General features: G+C 45.8%; 2 protein-coding genes across 2 annotated transcripts in view; one reads left to right on the top strand and one right to left on the bottom strand.

The window, feature by feature from the left end:
• Positions 1–9,430, top strand: part of SLC45A4 (solute carrier family 45 member 4) — a 30,524-nt gene extending 21,094 nt beyond the window's left edge. The window contains exons 4-7 of the mRNA XM_026047131.1: positions 651–1,726; positions 1,841–1,940; positions 4,123–4,334; positions 6,507–9,430. Of these exons, the coding sequence (XP_025902916.1) occupies positions 651–1,726; positions 1,841–1,940; positions 4,123–4,334; positions 6,507–6,869 (1,751 nt within the window). The 3' untranslated portion in view covers positions 6,870–9,430. The remainder of the gene's footprint in view (positions 1–650; positions 1,727–1,840; positions 1,941–4,122; positions 4,335–6,506) is intronic.
• Positions 9,431–12,199: 2,769 nt separating this feature from the next.
• DENND3 (DENN domain containing 3) overlaps positions 12,200–19,721 on the bottom strand; it is a 31,396-nt gene continuing 23,874 nt past the window's right edge. The window contains exons 18-23 of the mRNA XM_026047144.1: positions 18,912–19,051; positions 17,671–17,831; positions 16,392–16,525; positions 15,195–15,310; positions 14,395–14,532; positions 12,200–13,239 (exon numbers count right to left, since the gene is read on the bottom strand). Of these exons, the coding sequence (XP_025902929.1) occupies positions 13,039–13,239; positions 14,395–14,532; positions 15,195–15,310; positions 16,392–16,525; positions 17,671–17,831; positions 18,912–19,051 (890 nt within the window). The 3' untranslated portion in view covers positions 12,200–13,038. The remainder of the gene's footprint in view (positions 13,240–14,394; positions 14,533–15,194; positions 15,311–16,391; positions 16,526–17,670; positions 17,832–18,911; positions 19,052–19,721) is intronic.

Here is a 19,721-nt window from a genome sequence, read left to right as displayed (position 1 = left end):
ATTGACTATATAATAACAAATATTTGAAAAATATAAACCTAATAAAAAGTACAAAATCAAGTACCTTGGGAATAAAAATAACACAAGATGATGGTTAGCATTATAAACTTTTAAAAACACTTGGTTGAAATTAGTGCTTTTCAGCACTTGATGCTCTGTAGTCAGGGCAGGATAGTCCCTACCATGAAGTTTAGGCTGAGAGAACAGATTAACATTGTGCAGATTAACATGCGAGCAATAGCAAAGCGTGGAAAAGTCTTGCTCTCTCTGTTAAGCTTGATTTCTAGATATCAGTGGATATTTTGGACACCTTCGTGTGTTGTCATGGAGTTTATCTTAACCTGAAAGCCCCGAGAGAACCTTTCATTTAAATTTGATAGAGGTTATGTGATTTAAGAACCTGATTTAATCCAGGAGTCCCATGAATATCACAATCTAGAGTCACAGTTAGAGGATAGTACTTGATATGAAAAGAGAGATTTCTTTAATGGTGAAAGAGGAGATATTCAGCTTTCTGAAAGTCTATATTTTTGAATCACCTGAGTTAAGTGATGGTGAAAAGGAGACTTGTCTGTCAGGTTGAATATGTTTTTTTTGGTATTTTGGGGCTGCTGTCTGTGATTTGACGAAACTCCTTTTTCTCTCCGCAGGTCTTGGGGGAGCAATTGGTTACATGCTAGGAGGGCTGGACTGGACACAGACCTTCTTGGGTAGTATTTTTAAATCTCAAGAGCAAGTCCTATTCTTCTTCGCAGCCATCATTTTCTCTGTCTCTGTTGCCCTCCACCTTTTTAGCATTGAAGAAGAGCAATACAACCCTCAGCAGGACAGGATAGATGATGAAGGAGACACACTTTCTAGCGTGAAATTCAGCGGGAGTCTCCCCCCTCTGAATCGACTCAATGTCATTAGTGAGGAAGATCCATATGGAGCCTCTATGTTCCATGACGAGGTTCAGTCAGAGCACGATCTCAGCATGGAGTTCCTCGAGGTGAACATTGTTAGGAGTAAGAGCGACTCTGTCCTGCACATGCCCGATGCTACGTTGGAAATTGAATCAGAGCTGCTTTTTCTGCACGACATCGAACCCTCAATTTTTCAGGATGCTTCCTATCCCAACACTCCCCACAACACCAGCCAAGAGATCATGAAATCCAAACTCAACCGCCTGTCTGCTTTCCTCAGGGACAACGAGAAAGAGGAGGAGATGTTGCTTGATAATCACTTGAATGAAGATAAAGGCCCAAACGCAAACGGCTCCCTACCAAAAGAGTTCCTCAACGGACACGCGAGAATCGGCATGAAGCAATCGAGCACCTCAAACTCCATGCGGAGGCGAAGGCACATGTTCTACCGGCAGCCATCCTACACCTTCTCCTACTACGGCAAAATAGGCTCTCACCGTTATCGATTCCGTCGCGCCAACGCCATCGTCCTGATCAAGTCCTCGCGCAGCATGAACGACATCTACGACATGCAGAAGCGGCAGCGCCAGAAGTGCCGGCACAGGAATCAGAGCGGCACGACCAACTCGAGCGGAGACACGGAGAGCGAGGAGGGCGAAACGGAAACCACCGTGCGGCTCCTGTGGCTCTCAATGCTCAAGATGCCAAAGGAGCTGCTGAGACTCTGCGTCTGTCACCTCTTAACTTGGTTTTCAATCATCGCTGAAGCCGTGTTCTATACAGATTTCATGGGGCAGGTCATCTTTAAAGGTGATCCAAAGGTAAGAGAAGAGAGTTGTGTTACCTCTGTCAGGATTGTGTTACAGCTCTTCATCTCAGAGAGGTGGTGATCAAAAGCCGTTGACTTTGCTCTTGGTTTGGGGTTTGTTTTGCAGGCCCCTTCTAATTCGACTGAGTTACACGCCTATAATGCTGGAGTTCAGATGGGATGCTGGGGACTGGTAATCTACGCTGCTACTGCTGCTGTTTGTTCAGGTAGGAGAATCCGCACAACTGGACGGTGGAATGAGCCTCGTAAACATCTTGCAAAATAAATTACATTAGATGCATTGATTTACTTTTGTTAGCAGCTACCTGCATGTTTGGAGCAATGGAGACTTTGCAAATGTGTCGTTTTATGTTGTCATAAAATGCTCCTTAAGAATAATTATAAAATGATGCCATCAGATACAGAGGTGGACGTATGAAAAGGACTGCTGAGTGGCATAGAGCATAAAATCATTCCTTACGAATTTGAGTGGTATTTAGCTAGCCATTCAGTATAGAATTATGCTTGATCCCAACGAAAAAAATCCAGAGGGACCTGGACAGGCTGGAGAGTTGGGCAGAGAGGAACCTCATGAGGTTCAACAAGGACAAGTGCAGGGTCCTGCACCTAGGGAGGAATAACCCCAGGCAYCARTACAGATTAGGGCTCGACCTGCTGGAAAGCAGCTCCACGGAGAGGGACCTGGGAGTCCTGGTTGACACCAAGTTAACCATGAGTGAGCAGTGTGCCCTCGTGGCCAAGAAGGCCAATGGGATCCTGGCCTGCATCAGGAGGAGTGTTGCCAGCAGGTCAAGGGAGGTGATTCTGCCCCTCTCCTCAGCTCTGGTGAGGCCGCACCTGGAGTACTTTGTGCAGTTCTGGGCACCCCAGTATAGGAGGGACGTGGAGCTTCTGGAGAGGGTCCAGAGAAGGGCAACCAGGATGATTAAGGGAATGGAACATCTCTCGTATGAAGAGAGGCTGAGTGAGCTGGGCCTGTTTTCTCTGGAGAAGAGACGGCTCAGAGGGGATATGATTAATATGTATAAGTTCAGGAAGGGAGAATGCAGGGAGGAAGGGGACAAGCTGTTTTCACTGGTGGCCAGCGATAGGACGAGGGGTAATGGCCACAAGCTGAAGCATAAGAAGTTCCGTCTCCAGGTGAGGAGGAACTTCTTTACTGTTAGGGTGACAGAGCAGTGGAACAGGCTGCCCAGGGAGGTTGTGGAGTCTCCTACTCTGGAGGTCTTCAAAACCCGCCTGGATGCCATCCTGTGCCACATGCTGTAGGTGTGCCTGCTTGAGCAGGAAGGTTGGACTAGATGACCTGTAGAGGTCCCTTCCAACCTTAAATATTCTGTGAATCTGTGAAAAAAATCAAGCTCATGTAAGAGAATTTTAAAAACTAAAATTATGTATTCCTGAGACAAGAAGCTTGAAGTCTATGTCTTGCTTTCTGGTAACAGCTAAACCAACCACAGACCTGAGTGGTAACCTTTAGGCTTGTTATATAGACTCTTAAATTACAGAGCTTTTGGCACACTTGAATCCTGCCCTTTGCAGCACACGTGCAAGTGGGTTTTAGCAGATCAGCACCATAGGCACTGCCTCTTTAATGAATCACTTCAAGTTGAAGTCCAGACTTACAGCTTGTTTCTGAGCACAGACCAAAACGTGGCTATAAAATTGAATTACCTAGTCATTTCTCTTGACTGTTGCATGTGCATTAGAAACAGAATCCACTCTGTGGGCAGAGTTTAGAGTGTATGTGCATGGTTAAATAGATAAATAGATGGTATTAATTAGTGCACTCTGAATGGACTGGGTTAAAGCTAAGCCATGAAACACTCAGTTCTGCTCCAAATTCTGCCACATCCTTCTGATGTGATTCTGTGATGTGGCCTTGGGCAATGACAGAATGATTGAGGTTGGAAGGGACCTCTAGAGATCATCTAGTCCAACCCCCTGCTCCAGCAGAGACAGAGCACGGGGCACAGGGTGGTGTCCAGGCAGTTTTTGAAGACGTCCAGAGAAGGAGACTCCACACCCTCCCTGGGCAGCCTGTTCCAGGGCTCTGGCACCCTCGCAGTGAAGAAGTTCCTCCTCATATGGAGATGGAACTGCCTGTGTTTCAACTTACACCCATTACCCCTTGTCCTATCACTGGTCACCACTGAGAAGAGTTTGGCCCCCTCCTCCCTACATTCTCCTTTCAGGTACTTACGGATCAGATCTCCTGATCCTGGCAGGTCCCTGTCCCCGGAGATACATCATTTCCTTGTGCAATGTGAGCTTTGCCTCAGAGCAGATCCAAGTCCTAGCCAGCACACGGAGCGGTCACTGTCACGTCATACCCTAAAACTTCACCCTGCAAACCAATACTTAACATGCTCTTCTGGCTCTTTTCAGCACTGTTGCAGAAGTACTTGGACAACTACGACCTTAGTATAAAAGTCATCTACATCCTGGGCACGCTGGGTTTTTCTCTCGGCACTGCAGTGATGGCCATGTTCCCCAACGTGTACGTCACCATGATAATGATCAGCACCATGGGGATCGTCTCCATGAGTATCTCCTACTGCCCCTACGCGCTTTTGGGACAATACCACGATATAAAGCAGGTACGTGAAGTATTTTGAGGCAGAGCACCCACATTTCTCCAAAGAGCAAAGGGACAGAATGGATTTAGCACATCCAGTTATTTGAGATATCCGCTTTGGTGGGACACATGCCAAGAACAGATGAGTGCTTCATAGTAAACAGAAAGAGAAGCTACTTTATCAGACAGAACTGGCATGAAGTTGGCTCATGGACTTGTCGTTGCTTTACCCTGTGCTATGGTGTAAAAGGATTTGAATGCATGTGAAATAATTACTGAGATATTTACTGTATGCACAGTTGTTGCTGCTGTTTTGTGCGACATGGGGTTCTTAGTTTTTTTAGATACACCAGTGAGTCTAGAAATACACCTGTGGATTTGGCAAGTTATAAGGCAAATGGGTTCTCCTGGAAACAAGGACAGTTTTACTTTTCAGGTTTTAGCACTCTTATATTTCCATTCCAAATCCATCAAGGAACGCTAATTTTAACGATTCTGCGTAGGCATTGGAAGGGAGATGATACCCTGTCAGGATCTCAGGAACAATCTCCACCAGTGATTTCACTGAATGTTTTTTGCACGACCTGATTCTGGGGCCAAGTTCAAGCTGGGAGTGAAAACTTCTCTTTAGGTGTAAATCAGGTTGTTGACAAGGAGGCTGTTGCTGTAGACATGCACAAGGAAGGCAGAAAGGCAAGTACACGGCTGAGGAATTTTGGAAAGATACTAATGTTCAAATCATAAGAGTCATAGAATCATGGAATCCTTAAGGTTGGAAGGGACCTTTAGAGATCATCCAGTCCAATCCCCCTGCACACACAGGGTCACGTAGAGCACGTGGCACAGGCCTGCATCCAGGTGAGTTTTAAAGATCTCCAGAGAAGGAGACTCCACAACCTCTCTCTGGGCAGCCTGTTGCAGGGCTCTGTCACCCTCACTGTCAAGAGTTTTTTCCTTAAGTTCCTCTGGAACTTCTGGTGCTTCCAAGTGCTTCTTGTGGCCTTTTCCTCTAGTCCTATCACCGTCCACCACTGCAAAGAGGCTGTCCCCCTCCTCCTCACTGCCTCCCTTGAGGTATTTACAGACACTGATCAGGTCCCCCCTCAGCCTCCTCTTCTCCAGGCTGAACAGGTCCAGCTCTTCCAGCCTTTGCTCATAGGGCAGATGTTCCAGGCCCCTCATCATCCTCGTAGCCCTGCGCTGGACTCTCTCCAGCAGCTCCACATCCCTCTTGTACTGGGGAGCCCAGAACTGGACACAGTACTCCAGATGTGGCCTCACCAGGGCTGAGTAGAGGGGGATGATCACCTCCCTCAACCTGCTGGAGACGCTCTCCTTAATGCACCCCAGGATCCTGTTGGCCTTCTTGGCCACCAGGGCACACTGCTGCCTCATGGTCAACTTGTCATCCACCATGACACCCAGGTCCCTCTCTGCGGGGCTGCTCTCCAGCAGGTCCACCCCTGATCTGTACTGGTGTCTGGGATTATTTCTCCCGAAGTGCAGGACCTTACACTTGCCCCTGTTGAACCTCATGAGGTTTCTCACCGCCCAGTCCTCCAGTCTGTCCAGGTCCCTCTGGATGGCAGCACAGCCCTCAGGGCTATCAGCTACTCCACCCAGTTTGGTATCATCGGCAAACTTGCTGAGGGAGCACTCCAGCCCTTCATCCAGGTCGTTAATGAATAAGTTGAACAGGACCGGACCGAGAACTGATCCCTGGGGGACACCACTAAGTACAGGCCTCCAGCTGGACTCCGCACCATTGACAACCACTCTCTGCACCCTGCCATCGAGCCAGTTCCTAATCCACCTTCCCTCCACTCATCTATCCCACACCTCCAGAGCTTGCCCAGGAGGATGCTGTGGGGGCTGGTGTCAAAAGCCTGCTGATGATATATCATAGAATCATAGAATGCATCATATTGGAAGGGACCTCAGAGGTCATCTAGTCTGCACACGGAGGGTCGCCTAGAGTACGTGGCACATGGCTGTATCCAAGCGGATTTTAAAGATCTCCAAAGGAGACTCCACAACCTCCCTGGGCAGCCTGTTCCAGGGCTCTGGCACCCTCTGTTAAGAAATGTTTTCTTAAGTTCTTTTAGAACTTCCAATACTTCAGTTTGTAAATGATTCTATATATGCTTCTATTTCTTCGTTTTGTCTTCTAATACACATTTCTTGTCTTTTCCAGTATATTCACCACAGCCCCGGGAACTCCAAGCGAGGGTTCGGCATAGACTGCGCCATCCTGTCGTGCCAGGTTTACATCTCGCAGATCCTCGTGGCCTCGGCGCTGGGCGGCGTCGTGGACGCCGTGGGCACCGTCAGGGTCATTCCCATGGTGGCGTCCGTGGGCTCCTTCCTGGGGTTCTTGACAGCCGCCTTCCTGGTGATCTATCCCGAAGTCAATGAAGAGCCCAAGGAAGAGCAGAAGGGACTGGGCCCTCCGGAGAGCGCCGGGAGCAACGGCACCGACGCCGAGAAGCCGACGGTTCTGAAGCTGTCACGCAAAGGGGCCGCGGCGCCGGCGCCGGAGAGCGAATCCGCCGTGTGAGGCCGCCGTTCACACACATTCCAGGGAGCACAGGTGCAGGATCAGGAACCCTTTTCTTTCCAAGAGAATAAATTCGGATCGTCAGTCCTCATAGCTAAAATTGCGGAAAATTGCAGGCAGTTTCATGCAAAAATGTAAATGGAATTCTGTAGTTCCCTAATATAGGTTTGAACAGGTAGCTATGATGCTAATTGCTTTCTCTACAACTTAGAAATGCCATTTCTGAACACTTTTTTTATTAAGAATACATTTAGAGTTCAAATAAGTTTTATTAATCTGCATGAGACTCACAATGTATACAATTAGCAGTTAGAAAAATTAAGTTTTCGGCTGTTTTTAAACTAACTGAAAATGGAAAGCTATCTCGACCTATAGTCTCTTGCTATTTTTGACTGACCATTTCAGATTTCACTAGCATGGCACCTGAATCAAATGCTTAGACATCTCAATCAGTCTTCTTTCCTGAGCACGATGGTATTGGTCTGACGGCTGCAATTCTTTAACGTTGAGTTTAGACTTTGTGGGTTTTTCTTTTGTTGGTGCAATTGCTACAGTAAAGTTTCATTTGCAATCGTTCTTTTTCCAAGGCAAAAAAAGGCAATTCATGCAGTTTCTGAGAAACTGCTGTGAATTTTCACGCGTGCTGTTCAGCAGCAGCACCCAAGTCTGCTGCGCGTTGGGAGCGGGGTGCACTGGGGTGACGCGCACCGGGGTGACCCGTAGGTGGAAGCAGCAGCCACTGCAGAGGCCGTCGGCACCCGCGGATCTTTCCAACAACTGGATGTGGCTGAATTTCGTGGATGTCATTGGAACACGCTGTGACACTTCTCAGCTGGGAGTTTTGATGAACTTTGGGGGGTTTTTCCAGCATTCAAAGCCCATGGAGTCTGGATGAAGCTGTGGCGGAGAGGGGCGTCTCTGGGGCTGGTTTCGGGGTGGAGTGTGAGGAGTCTGCGGTGGGGAAAGGAAGGCGATGCTTAATTGCCCTTTTTACCATCTTTTTGCTATGGGAACGGCAGGGTCCGGTCACATCAAAAGCTGTGTGGGGAACTGGTTTTAGGCCTCGCAGTCAGATCCACGTCACCTTTCCAGCCCCCCGTCGGAGGCTGGAGCTCTGCGGAGCTGCTCTCCCCATCCCACCAGCACCGCCTCCAAATGCCTCCGTTCAGGATACAGCTCCCTTTTTCCAGGCCCCTTTTCCATGAAGAGCCTAATGAGTGACGTTGCTCCAATGAAAAACATTCCTGGGGGCGCCAGCAGCAAAGCTCAGGTGGGCAAAGCTCAGAGATCCAGCGGCCAGTTAAGGCACCTGTCAAACCCCAGCAGCTCCCAGCTCTTGTCTGAGAAACGATCCGTGGTGCTGCCCGCTGCACATGGACCTACGAGCCACAGCCAACCCTGGCGTTAACCCGACTGATCCCAGCTCCTTGCAAGGCTTCTGCTGCCTCAACCTCCTCGTACTTGCAGTACTTTCAGATGCATGTGTAAATCATGCTGCAATATAGTCATTCAGAAGAAAAATATATATATATTTCAAAATGAAAAGCCGTTTTTAATAAATTACTTGAATTGTCAATGTATTTAAGGAAATATGTATGTTTTTGGTATGTTTGAAGTCAACGCGCAGTCTTGGCCAACGTCACTGATGAATTCCCGGTCTCCACGCTGAAGGTTTTCCGTAGGGATCTGATTCCTGAGCTGTCCAGGGTGGCGATGTTGTTTTCAGGCTGGTGAGATTCAGAGCACTAAAGCAACCGTAATCGCACGGGACTTTCTTAGTTTTTCCCAAGAAGGTCGTTTTTCTTTACATTGAATTTATTTTTTCATGTAGAACACATACTGTGAATTGTGTTCACACAGGGGAATCATACTACTGAGGAGTTAAGACCTTATTGAAGAAATCAGTTCTGAGAAATACTTTAACTGAACTTCTGCAGTGAATTTTATCATCTCAGTTACATTTAATATATTCCGATGACAGGAGTGAGTGTTGTATTTCACCCTGATAACTGGCATTCTTGTAAAATATAAAGTGAGTTAGACATTTTAAAAGTGGCTTTAATATTTTATTTTTGAAGGCTTTTTGCCGCTCTGACACTTGCGCCTCGGCCAGCTTCGGAGATTTGTCCTGCGAAAGCTGCTTTTCCCTTGGATTTGAGAGGATTTTTCCTTTTGGCCCCGTCACTTCTCAGGGTAGCATCCCCCACCTTACCTTTTGATGCGAAAAGAAAGATTTCCTTTGGTTTCCATCACACCCAAGAAGTAAAGCGTGAGATTTTTATGTCTTCTTGCAGGAGCGGAGGAAAGGGAGAGCTGAGGAATTTGCTCCTGGGCACAGCAGGTATCTCCCCAGGTTTGCTGCTTTCAGGCCACACGCTGCATCTTCGGAGCTCGGATTTGTGAGTGTTTGATGAAAACTTGGCAGCTGCATCTTGCGTTGCAGCAGAGAAGCTCAAGGCTGCTCATGTTGGAGCTGGATTTTGGCACCATCGGGTTGTCGCTGACTTTGCGCGCACGGTGCTTTCGGAGTCTGGAAGCAATAATTCCATAGGGAAAATTCCTGCTTCTTTCCTTCCTGCTGGCGAGATGACCTTCCTAGAGATCCAGCACCGCTGCACGGCGGAGGTTCCTTGGGAGGAACCTCATGGCCTTCGTTGCGTCTGATCGTGGCTCTGCAGCAGGCAGAGAAAGTTGAATTTCAGGAGCAGAAATTTCAGGAACAGTGACCAGGAGGGAGAGCAGGAGAAGGGCCGAGCACCGCGGGGGCTTCCAACTTGGTGGCTCGGTTGGTCCTTCAAGTTTTCAGTCGTTTCTATGTCAGCAAAGTCATCAGTTCTGCATCTACACCGGCTTGTAGGTCCATCGCTGAGAGGCACGTGTGCATCTGCCTATGTGTATGTACATATATAAGGATATTAATACATATATTTATGCATATATATATATATATATATATACACACACATGTCTGGGCCAAGATACCTTGCTGGCTTCATGCTCTTTGTCACTGCACATGGTTTTCAATCAAGTTCTTCCAGTTTTTCCCATCATCCGAGGCGCTAAATAACGTGTCTGACTGCAGCGACGCGGGGCCCTCCCGCACGGTGCTGAGCAGCTCCAGCCTCTGCAGCCTCTGCTGTTCACGGCTCTTTCTTTCATCCTCGTCACCTTTTGCTGGGTAAAACGGCAACACCAAATGCTGCACAGGTGTGGGATTCATGACTGTGTGCAAGAAACACCAAATCTTAATAGTTTTGCTTTGCCGAAACTTTATGGTTATGGATAGTCCTCTAGCTGTCTGTTGGTTCTTCCTTAAACCACAAAGCTGAAAGTTTGCAAAAATAAAAAATAGGAGTGAAAAAATGGTCATTCTTTTGAATAGAAGTGGAGTAGCCTGAAGTCTCTCCTGCTGCATCCAGAAGCGGCACCCATTGGGCTGCCAAAGCTCAAGGCTACGCAAGGTTTTTGGCCACTGTTCACCCGCACGGGGCCATCCAAAACGGGGCCCCCTCCGGGGCTGCCGCCAAGTAAAACCAGGATGTTTCCAAGGCATTTCTGAACGTGCAAAGTTTGGGGGCAAACCCGGTGAGTCAGTTCAGTTGGATGTGCGTTTTCTTCCGAAATGCGGAGGCTCCGGATGCACCTCTAGCCTCCTTTACCCAGTCCTTAGCCTTAGCTCAGTGCACCTAGTCCATACTCAGCAATAGCCAAATCGCAGCTAAATTCCCAAAGCCAGAGCCCTCCCTGCTTGGCAAATGGGCAGTTCCCACGTTGGTTTTTATTGTTATTCTTTTCTGATGTAACACAAAACACTAAAGCCCTTTCGGTAGCCAAATGACCAGCTCGTTTTAAATGCCTCGTATTAATAGAAAGCTGCATATAGGCATCTCATAGTGGAAAAAAGGAAAAAAATAGAAAAAAAAGAGAGAATATTTGGTTCCTTTGTGAACTGGCCATACGACAACTACTTTTTTATCAACTTATTAAGTTGGGGCACTATAATAGCTCTTGCTGAGTTTAGCAATGTTTATAAGCATGTGTTAAACACATACTGTTAAGTTTTATGAGGAAAAAGGGATAAAGAGAAGTCATGTCACAGATGAATGTTTGAGTGAGTAGACGGCAAAATGTATGTATGTTTTTTTTAATTTCTACACTGTTGAGCTTATTTTCTGTTTTAAAGAAGAAAACCGAGAGATTTGTTGCATGAGAACTGTTTCATTGTGTTCTGCACTTTCTGTTCTTTTTGTATAAGCTTGATTTTATTTTTGGTTCTTTTATGCATAGATAAAGAAGGGTTCAGAAAGGCCCTGCTCCACGTTGCGTTGTTCCGATCCGCTGTTCTCCCGTTCGCGCTAAATAAACATTTGGGTCCGAGTTTGCGGCTGGTGTCGCTGTGTTGATCTGTGCAATTTGGCCCATGGGGGACACAGGCGCCACGTGAGGGTTTGGGGGGGGAAACGGGGGGTTTTGAGGGGCCTGGGGCTGTAAGAGGCCGCTGGGTCCTCACTCTGTCTGCAGGTGTGAATGAATGATGTGGGATGAGGGTGGGGGTGACCCCTCTGTGTGCTCCACTTGGCTCCATCTTCTCCTTGGCAGAAGTTGGAGCTCCCTCGCTGGTAGGGGAAAAAGCCGACAGAGAGCGAGGTCGGGGCCCCCCTCAGCCCACGTCCTCTGCCAGACATGTGGGATGAGCCAGGAAAAGGTCGTTGGGGCACAGGGGGAAAAGTGACTCATCCCACAGGGAGCCCAGTGGGACGGTGCCCTGGGACTGCGAGAAGCCAGTGGCGACGCAGCCCCTGCTTTCCACCGCACCCTCAGGCTCCTCAGCCCCAAAGGGCTCCCGGGGAGCTGCGGAGGCCGATGCAGCCACGCGCAGAGCAGCAAAAACGAGCTGGCCAAAATTCACCTTGGACTTCAAACATCTGGTCACACATTTTTCAGAAAGCGGCAGCCTTCTGAGCCCCACTGACTGCCACCAACCCTTACAGCTGTTTTTCCCCTGTCTGTGGCACTCGCTGCTTGGTGCTTGGGAAGGAGGAAGCTGAAAGTTGCAGCTGAGTGGCCCACAGGAGCAGCAGCAGCTGCTGGTTTAGGAAGAACAACTTGGAGATAGAAAAAATCAAGGCCCATCTCTGCCCTGTGCACAAAGGACGTGAGTCAAGAGTACGAATCTTCACTCGGGTTGGATTATACCAAAAGAATGACACATAGAGGCCAAAATACCAATATAGTGTTTAATATTCTTGAATTGAAAAAAAGGCAAAATTACAGTTACTATCATGTGATAAACATCTTTCATCAGCAGATTAAGAGTCAGAACCATTACCAGTATTTTACCCTTTGAGTAGGCAGTTACTGTTTTAGTTTGTATTTGTTAACAAGAATAGCAGCCCTTTTCTCCCCTCTATTTACAATGTTTTAAATATTTGATTCTGCTTTACTAAGTGCCGATACAGCCCAGACTGGTCTGCTGCCTTCCGTACAGGCAATTCTGTCACTGATGTGGAAATAGAGCAGTAGCTTTGAGAGGTTTGCCGTGATTTCAGAATTTATCAACCTTCAAAAAAGCCACTGGGAAACACTGATCAAATAAAACCCCGTGACCCCAGTTGGGCACATCAGCAGTTAAGGAACAGTCAGTCCCGAGAACTTAATTAAGGTGGAGGGGTAGGAGTTTGCACAGGGACAAGGAGATTGCTCCCAAAAGCAGGTATAAGATACACTGGAATTAAATAAATTAAGTCCTTCGGCTGGCGACAAAAAGAAGTTACAAATGCCAAGTGCAGTGCCTTGTTTTTAAAGGAAAAACAAGTAAAAAAAAACCATTAATGAGAACCTCCAAATATCCAGTTTCACTAGCAGGGAGCTTTCCATGCCGTTAGGGAGAGCCTGTCTCTACACTTTAAATAATACAGCACCATAAATATACACAGCAGTCATGGACAGATTTCTGAACGAAACCCAGCTGCCAGTTTCGCAGGATACTTAGCTTTTACAGTAAAAACTCCATAAATCCAGCAAATATGAAATGTAGTTACAAAAAAATAAATAAATAACATACAAATAACACTGACAGGTGGTTGAAACATAGGCAGGACGCTGGACCAAGCGGAGCCCAAAGACTTCACTTTTGCCAGCAAAGGCGCCCACATTTTTCCCAGCTTAACTATTCCACCTTCCAGATGGCAATTTTTCCTTCTTCCTTCCCGGAGCCGCTGAGGACGTACCTGTCCTCGGCGGAGCAAAGCGCCCTCACAGTGTCGGCGTGACCGACCAACTCCTTCTCCACGCTCTTCTTCTCCGCACTGACCACGTAGATCTTCCCTTTGATTTTGCCCTGTGACCTTCCCCTGCTGCCGATCCACAACTTGGGGGGAAATAACGAAAGAAAAATTGATTATTCTTTACACTGCAGTCTAGGGCACAGCCTGAACAGGAGTTTTACAGGTCACAGATGTAGCCAGGGCTCTCTCTCTAGGATGAAACGGATGGAAGATTTTGTATTTACTGGAGTTAGAGGTTCTGAAAGGGATCCTAAGGGGGAAAAAGGCAGATTAATGAGTCTTCCACCCCTGGGGAGACAGCACATGCTGTAGTGGGGAATAAGATATTTGAGATCATAATGGGCAAACACTGTCTCTTGAGAAAAGGCAGCTCAGCTTCTGCAGAAGGAAAACCTGCCTCTGTGACCTCCTGTTGCTGCAAAGCAGCAAAACCCATGTGGTCAGACAGGAGCCCTTGGATTTGGGTCTTCCAGAAGCCCTCGACTTGCCTCTGGTTCCTCGCCCAAGACTCAAACCAAATAAGCTGCCAGATTTTATTCCAAAGCCTCCAATGATCTGCAGAACAGCACAGATACTGAAGTGTCCAAGCTGGCAAATATCTACTCATTAGAGCTTGGTATCAAGTGTCATGTCCATGGTAAGAAATTATTTTCTCACTATATGTTGGCTATTCACTTGTAAATTCTCCCTAAACCTACCCCAAATGGCAGCACAGCTGCTTTTACACAGGCTGGGGCCAATTTGAGGGGGACACCAGACTCCTAGCAAGGCCGTTGGCTCCTTTGGACTCTGTCAAGTTAAGCACGTGGTGACTGAACAAGGACAAGGTCACCTATAGAAATGGACCAGTTTGGGGGCTAATGGTGTAATCTGCATTTACTGGTTGTCTTTTAACCTTTGCAAAGCTTGGTCTTGGGACCCCTGAGATGAAATATCAAGGGACCTAAACTTTTGGTTTATGCAGTTACTTGGAAATGTCACTGGCTAATGACAGTCATCACTGAATTACTTAGTGAGGGTTTTGGCTTTCCATGCTTGTCAGGTACCGGTAGCAGTCAGTTGTTTTGGGCTGTCATTTGATCCTCTGATTTCAGAGAGAAATTCATGCTTCACATCAGTCCAGATGGAGGCACCCAGTAAGGAAGCTGACTAATGATGGCCCAAGAGAGTTGCAAACAAACAGTTCACTGCACTTTTTTAATGAATTCCACAGCAAGTAGAGTCTGAGTGTCACTCACCTCGTTTTTAACTTTTATCATACAAGTAATCTCAGCACAATCTTGAAGAGGAATCTTTTGAGGGGCACTTGCAAGATCTCTGGTGTTCCAAATATATAAGTCACTGCTCCCCGAGTAAGAGGCCCACACTTCATCTCTCTAAAGCACGAAAAGATCACAGAATCACAGAAGAGTTGAGGTTGAAAGGGACCTCTAGAGATCATCTAGGCCAACTCTCCTGCTCCGGCAGGGACACCCAGAGCACAGGGCGGCATCCAGGCGGGTTTGGAGACCTCCAGAGAAGGAGACTCCACAACCTCCCTGGGCTGCCTGTTCCAGGGCTCTGGCACCCTCACAATAAAGAAGTTCCTCCTCACACGGAGATTGAACTGCCTGCGTTTCAACTTGTACCCATTACCCCTTGTCCTGTCACTGAGCTTTGCCCCATCCTCCCTACATTCTCCCCTCAGGTATTTATACATATTGATCACATCTTCTCTCAATATACTCTTCCCCAGGCTAAACAGACCCAGCTCACTTAATCTTTCCTTTTATCATAGATGCTCCAGTCCCTACATCATCCTTGTCACTCTCCTCTGGACCCTCTCTAGAAGCTCCACATCCCTCTTGCACTGGGGAGCCCAGAACTGCCCCCAATACTCCAGGTGCAGCCTCACCAGAGCTGAGATACCTTCAGGTTTAGCCCTGCTGAGATCAAGTACTTGCGAGAAGTACTCGCAGTAACAGCAAAACACAGCACTGTTAGTAATGCCACACAGTCACACTTCCTCTAAATCAAGTCAACAGTTTCAATTTAATACCTCAGGAAACAGCTGGAAACAGAGAAGACACGAACACATGTCCTTCAGGTTATGCTCAATTCTCAGGTGCGGTCGAAATTCTTGAGTTGACACTACAAATATGCAGCTTCCAGAACCTTCAATATTAAAGAAAGTATTAGTAGCAGAAGTGCCTGCTTCCATCACTGACACAAACCCTGGGGGAAAGTACAGCATAAACGGGGGTATCTAACAATTATCTCATTTCCGAATGAGCAGAAATGTCTTAAATGTACTTCATGTTGCTTTCCTCAATACTCAGTCCTTAAATCTGCTCTGTCTTCATCCAGATATTGGCTACTTTTCTGTAGCACCTACCCACCAGTGTGGAGTCTAGTAACAACAAGAAAAGAGACAACTTTAAAGTAACATCTCATATTCTGGGTCTCAAGTTCACAATTATTTTTGCCTCCAAAACTGAGACAAGGGTCTGTACTACAAAGTTACAGGGCTGAATCCTGATTCCATTGAAAGAATGGCAGCATCACAACTGACTGCAGCAGGACTAGGAATTGATATATAAATAACAATTTATATGTATATATATATTTATATTGATATATGTATACACACAGATACACACAAATCACACGTTACTTGAGGGTCTGGTGTGTGGCAGTACCGAGTATTAGAGTAATTTCTTCTGTCAGTCACGATTTAGGAAACAGCTTCAAGAAAAAGCTACATACTGACAAAAAGCTCATTTTAGTCAACTAAATCCCTACGGAGGGGATAACAGGTTTCTACAAGCAGATAAAATGCAGATTTGACGATTATCAAGTCAAACCAATACAGTGCCAGTGAAACATCCAGCCCAGCTTTGAGCTGTTATCACCCCTTTAGATGTTGCAAAGGGCTTCAAAGGGCTTTGCAAAACTTTCCACCCCAATTTAGAGAGCCCTCCAGTGCAGGCCACAGCAAAGTAGTGCTGCCACATAGTGCTGCCAAAGTCACAGCATGCAGCAAGTGCAGCACATGCAAGCCTACCTCATACCTTCAGTGGAGATCGCACCTAGGCACCTAGGCGAGTGTTTTGGATAGATGGGGAATGGCAAGAGTAGAAAATAGGAGAAAAACTGGTCACTTGCACAGCAGTCAGTTTGGGATTCACATATTGCTCTTTTTCTAGCAAAAATATAATATGTAAATATGCATTTTTTAATCGTTTCAGGAACTTACAGCACCACAGTTGATCATTATGAAGTCGGACAGATGTAAGATTTTGGCAGGGCAGCTGAAACGCACGGTTGACCTTCAGAGTGCTGATATTCCAGGCAATCACTGTCCCATCTAAGCTGCACGAGTAGGCCTCGCTGTTGGCACAGACAGAAAGAAGAAATTCAGTAGTATAGTGTGCATTCGTGTTCAGAACAGCAGCTGCACATAGTAGAAACTGCCACTTGCAGCACAGCAAGTTTTACACTCAGCCAAATCAGCAACCTTCACTTCTCAGGCTGCAAGACTGAAGTATAGCAATGATTTCCCAAAGAAAATGGATTGAAATCCCAAAGGCTGCAGGCCCTGACAACATCACTACTTCAATAGCAAACTATTAGCCTGGGTCAGTCCTCCGAAAGGAGACCAGAGTCAACAGACACAAGCTCACATGTCCTGGGAGCACCATGACACTAGTGCAGGAATTTAAATTCCTGCAACATTTTCTAAATAGCTGCCTCTAGGCAGCTGTGTCTCAGGCAGGTACTTTGCTTATCAGAACTGTTCTCCTCAGTGCTAGTGCCTGGGGGATTCTCTCTTTCAGGTTAGCACCAAATTTATCTCAACCTTGTTCTTCAGTGCTACTGCACCTGAGGAAACAAACCCCATCACTCCAAGTGCTCTTGGCACTTGTTTTCTTCAGATAAGAAGATTTCTGTTACAAACACGCAGCCTAAGGAAAGAATATGCTGTAAAAATCTAGTCAATACTGTGCTCAAAATGAAGTGGGCTTTAAACTGCCTCTGTGTTGATCCACAGCTGCATGCTGCCACTTCCCAGCTGCTCTCATCTTTGTTCAAAAAAAAATCCTCTTTCCTCCAAAATACATAATGCATTTTAGAAAAAAATCCTTTTTGTATTTTTATTTTAAGCTTACCATATATGAGATATATGGGTAAAATGAAGACTTATTTAGCAGGATGTGTCGCCCCTGTTAAAATTGCTCACACATCTTGAAAAGTCAGACACTGGTTTCGTTTAGGGGTTAGTTTTTCCTTGAACAAAAATTAACATTCTGCCTTCATTTCAAATGAAGCATCATACTGTGGCACTGTGAGCTTTAACTGGTTCTCTGATCAATGCAGTCTAAATTTCCCAGGCTGGGAATACTGTTCTAGCTGCACAAAGTGGTTTTTATTCAACCACACAAGAATTTTCTTAATGTTTTCTCTAGTGTAACAGATGCCATACATGTTTGCCTGCATATGCATTTCTACAAAGAAAATGTTGCATTTTGATATACCTGGGTATTCCGTTCTTCTTCTCTACAATGATGTCTGTAACATCAGAGCGATGATCATTTAGTTGCTTATTACAGGACATACTATGGGTGTTAATTATATAAATAAAGGAGTCTTGAGAACCGATCCACACTTGACTTTGTTCTATCATTACCATGCAAGTCTGCAGAGAAAAAAAAAATAGTAAGTAATAAAAAAGGATTAAACTCAACCTACAAGCAAAAAAAAAAAAAAAAAAAAGTGTAGCATAATATGAAAAAAAGTATACTAAGATGCTGCAGTTTTTGGCAATTACACTAAGAAATCAAGACTCACTATTTTTTTTTGCTCTGCACTTTGTTCTGCTCCATAAATCAAAGAAGAGGATGGATCTCCTTGCCCAGCTCATCCTTCATTAGAACAGGATTAACAGCATATCTTTGTAACTGACTAAGTTCTATTTCCTGGCTCAAACAAAGTAAAGGTTATGATGGGGTTCAGGAGAAAACACATGAATTTGTGCATCTCTCATGGATTGGATCCGTCCTACCCATCTCATATAAATATACATTTTTTCCTCCAATCCAAAGCAATGCTTAAGCAAATGCTGTCTTCTCCTCCACTGGCTTCACAACAACCTTCTTTTCCACCACAGTGATGTTTCTCAGTTCCCACAGAAGTAACCTAATCCAACTCCTTTGCTGCATGTTCTCTCTCCTGAACGGTTTCTGCTGCACCTGCAGCTCTAGTTTAAGAGTTATTCCCCTCAAACAGTCTTCCCCAAGTAACTCCCTCTAATCCACTGGTTGAATCTCCTCCTTTTAAACTACTACCACTCTTTCAATATCATCCACTGGCCTCCACTCACCTTTCCCCAGGTTTCTGAGGCCTTCAAGAGACTTTTCCTCTATTTCTCATGCTCTCTCGTTATCTGCACTATTTTTTTCTTCTCCACTGTCTCAAAACCACCTTTCCAGCTTCAAGAACTCACAGCTTCAGGCCACTACCCCGCCACCATTTGCTCCATGGCTTGGAAATGGATAAATTGTTTCACCACAAAATCACATTTTTCCCTTTCCACTTTTTCCTCAAGGGTCTTCATTTCTCTGTATCAACTGCAGCTCAGAAAAAAACAAATGTCTTTCCATAAATTTTATGGGATAAAGCTCAAAATATGGTCAAGCCCATGATTTGGGGCCATGTAAGCTATAGCAATAGAAACATTATGTTAAAGCAGCAGTCACAATACACGTATCAGTCTTACCAGTTTAGAGCTGCCTATTTTAAAACAGTGCTGTTGAATAGACCAGGTAGATGCATCAAAGACCACCACCTTCCCCTCATTTAAAGCACACCACAGTTTTGGATGAGCATTGACAGGCCTTTCTGAAGGGTCAAGTTGCCCTGAAAAGGAAGCAGAGAAGGGTGAGAGAGAAAAGAGAACTAAAACCCGCTCAAGTCAGTGTTGTCAGTACATTTGGTAACACATGGAGAAATGATTATCACACTGAGCATCTTCCTGGTGAAGTGGGTCTGCATCCTGGAACTTACAGCACCAGATATTAATGGGAGATAGTTCTCCCCATGAACCTGTGCCCCTTCTCATCTACTTGAGCCCATCTGATGGCTTCATCTCATACTCTGAGGTCACTGTAAGCAGAGCATCTTTTTCATTGGGGGCTGTAAGTGCTTGGGTAACTGGGATTGCAGATCTTACAAAATGCAGCTGATAAATCCATTCATTCTAATTGCTCATCATGAGAAATCTGTTCAAAAGATTCACTTAAAGTGGAAAAAAAAAAAACCAACAAAACTCCACAAGTTGCTCCTGCCCAAGTTCTTCATTTTGGAATTTACTTTCTCCTCTGCTCTCAAATTGCCTGAAAATGGGAACTTCTAAGGGCATGACCCAAAGTGCATTCATTTATTCCAAGCAAGTTGGCAAAGAAAAAAGCAGGGCTTAGATGAGTCAGAAGTAAATGTTAGTTTATGGTTTAGATGAAGAGGAACCACTCAGGAATATTCAGAATTAATATTATCTTTACTGCCTATATTCAGATGCATTGCACAAAGC

This window comes from Nothoprocta perdicaria, unplaced genomic scaffold, assembly GCF_003342845.1.
Source record: "Nothoprocta perdicaria isolate Ctin4 unplaced genomic scaffold, notPer1 scaffold_48, whole genome shotgun sequence".
NCBI lineage: Eukaryota > Metazoa > Chordata > Aves > Tinamiformes > Tinamidae > Nothoprocta > Nothoprocta perdicaria.
Note: the sequence above shows the minus strand (reverse complement) of the source record. Positions and strands in the feature narration are given on the sequence as shown.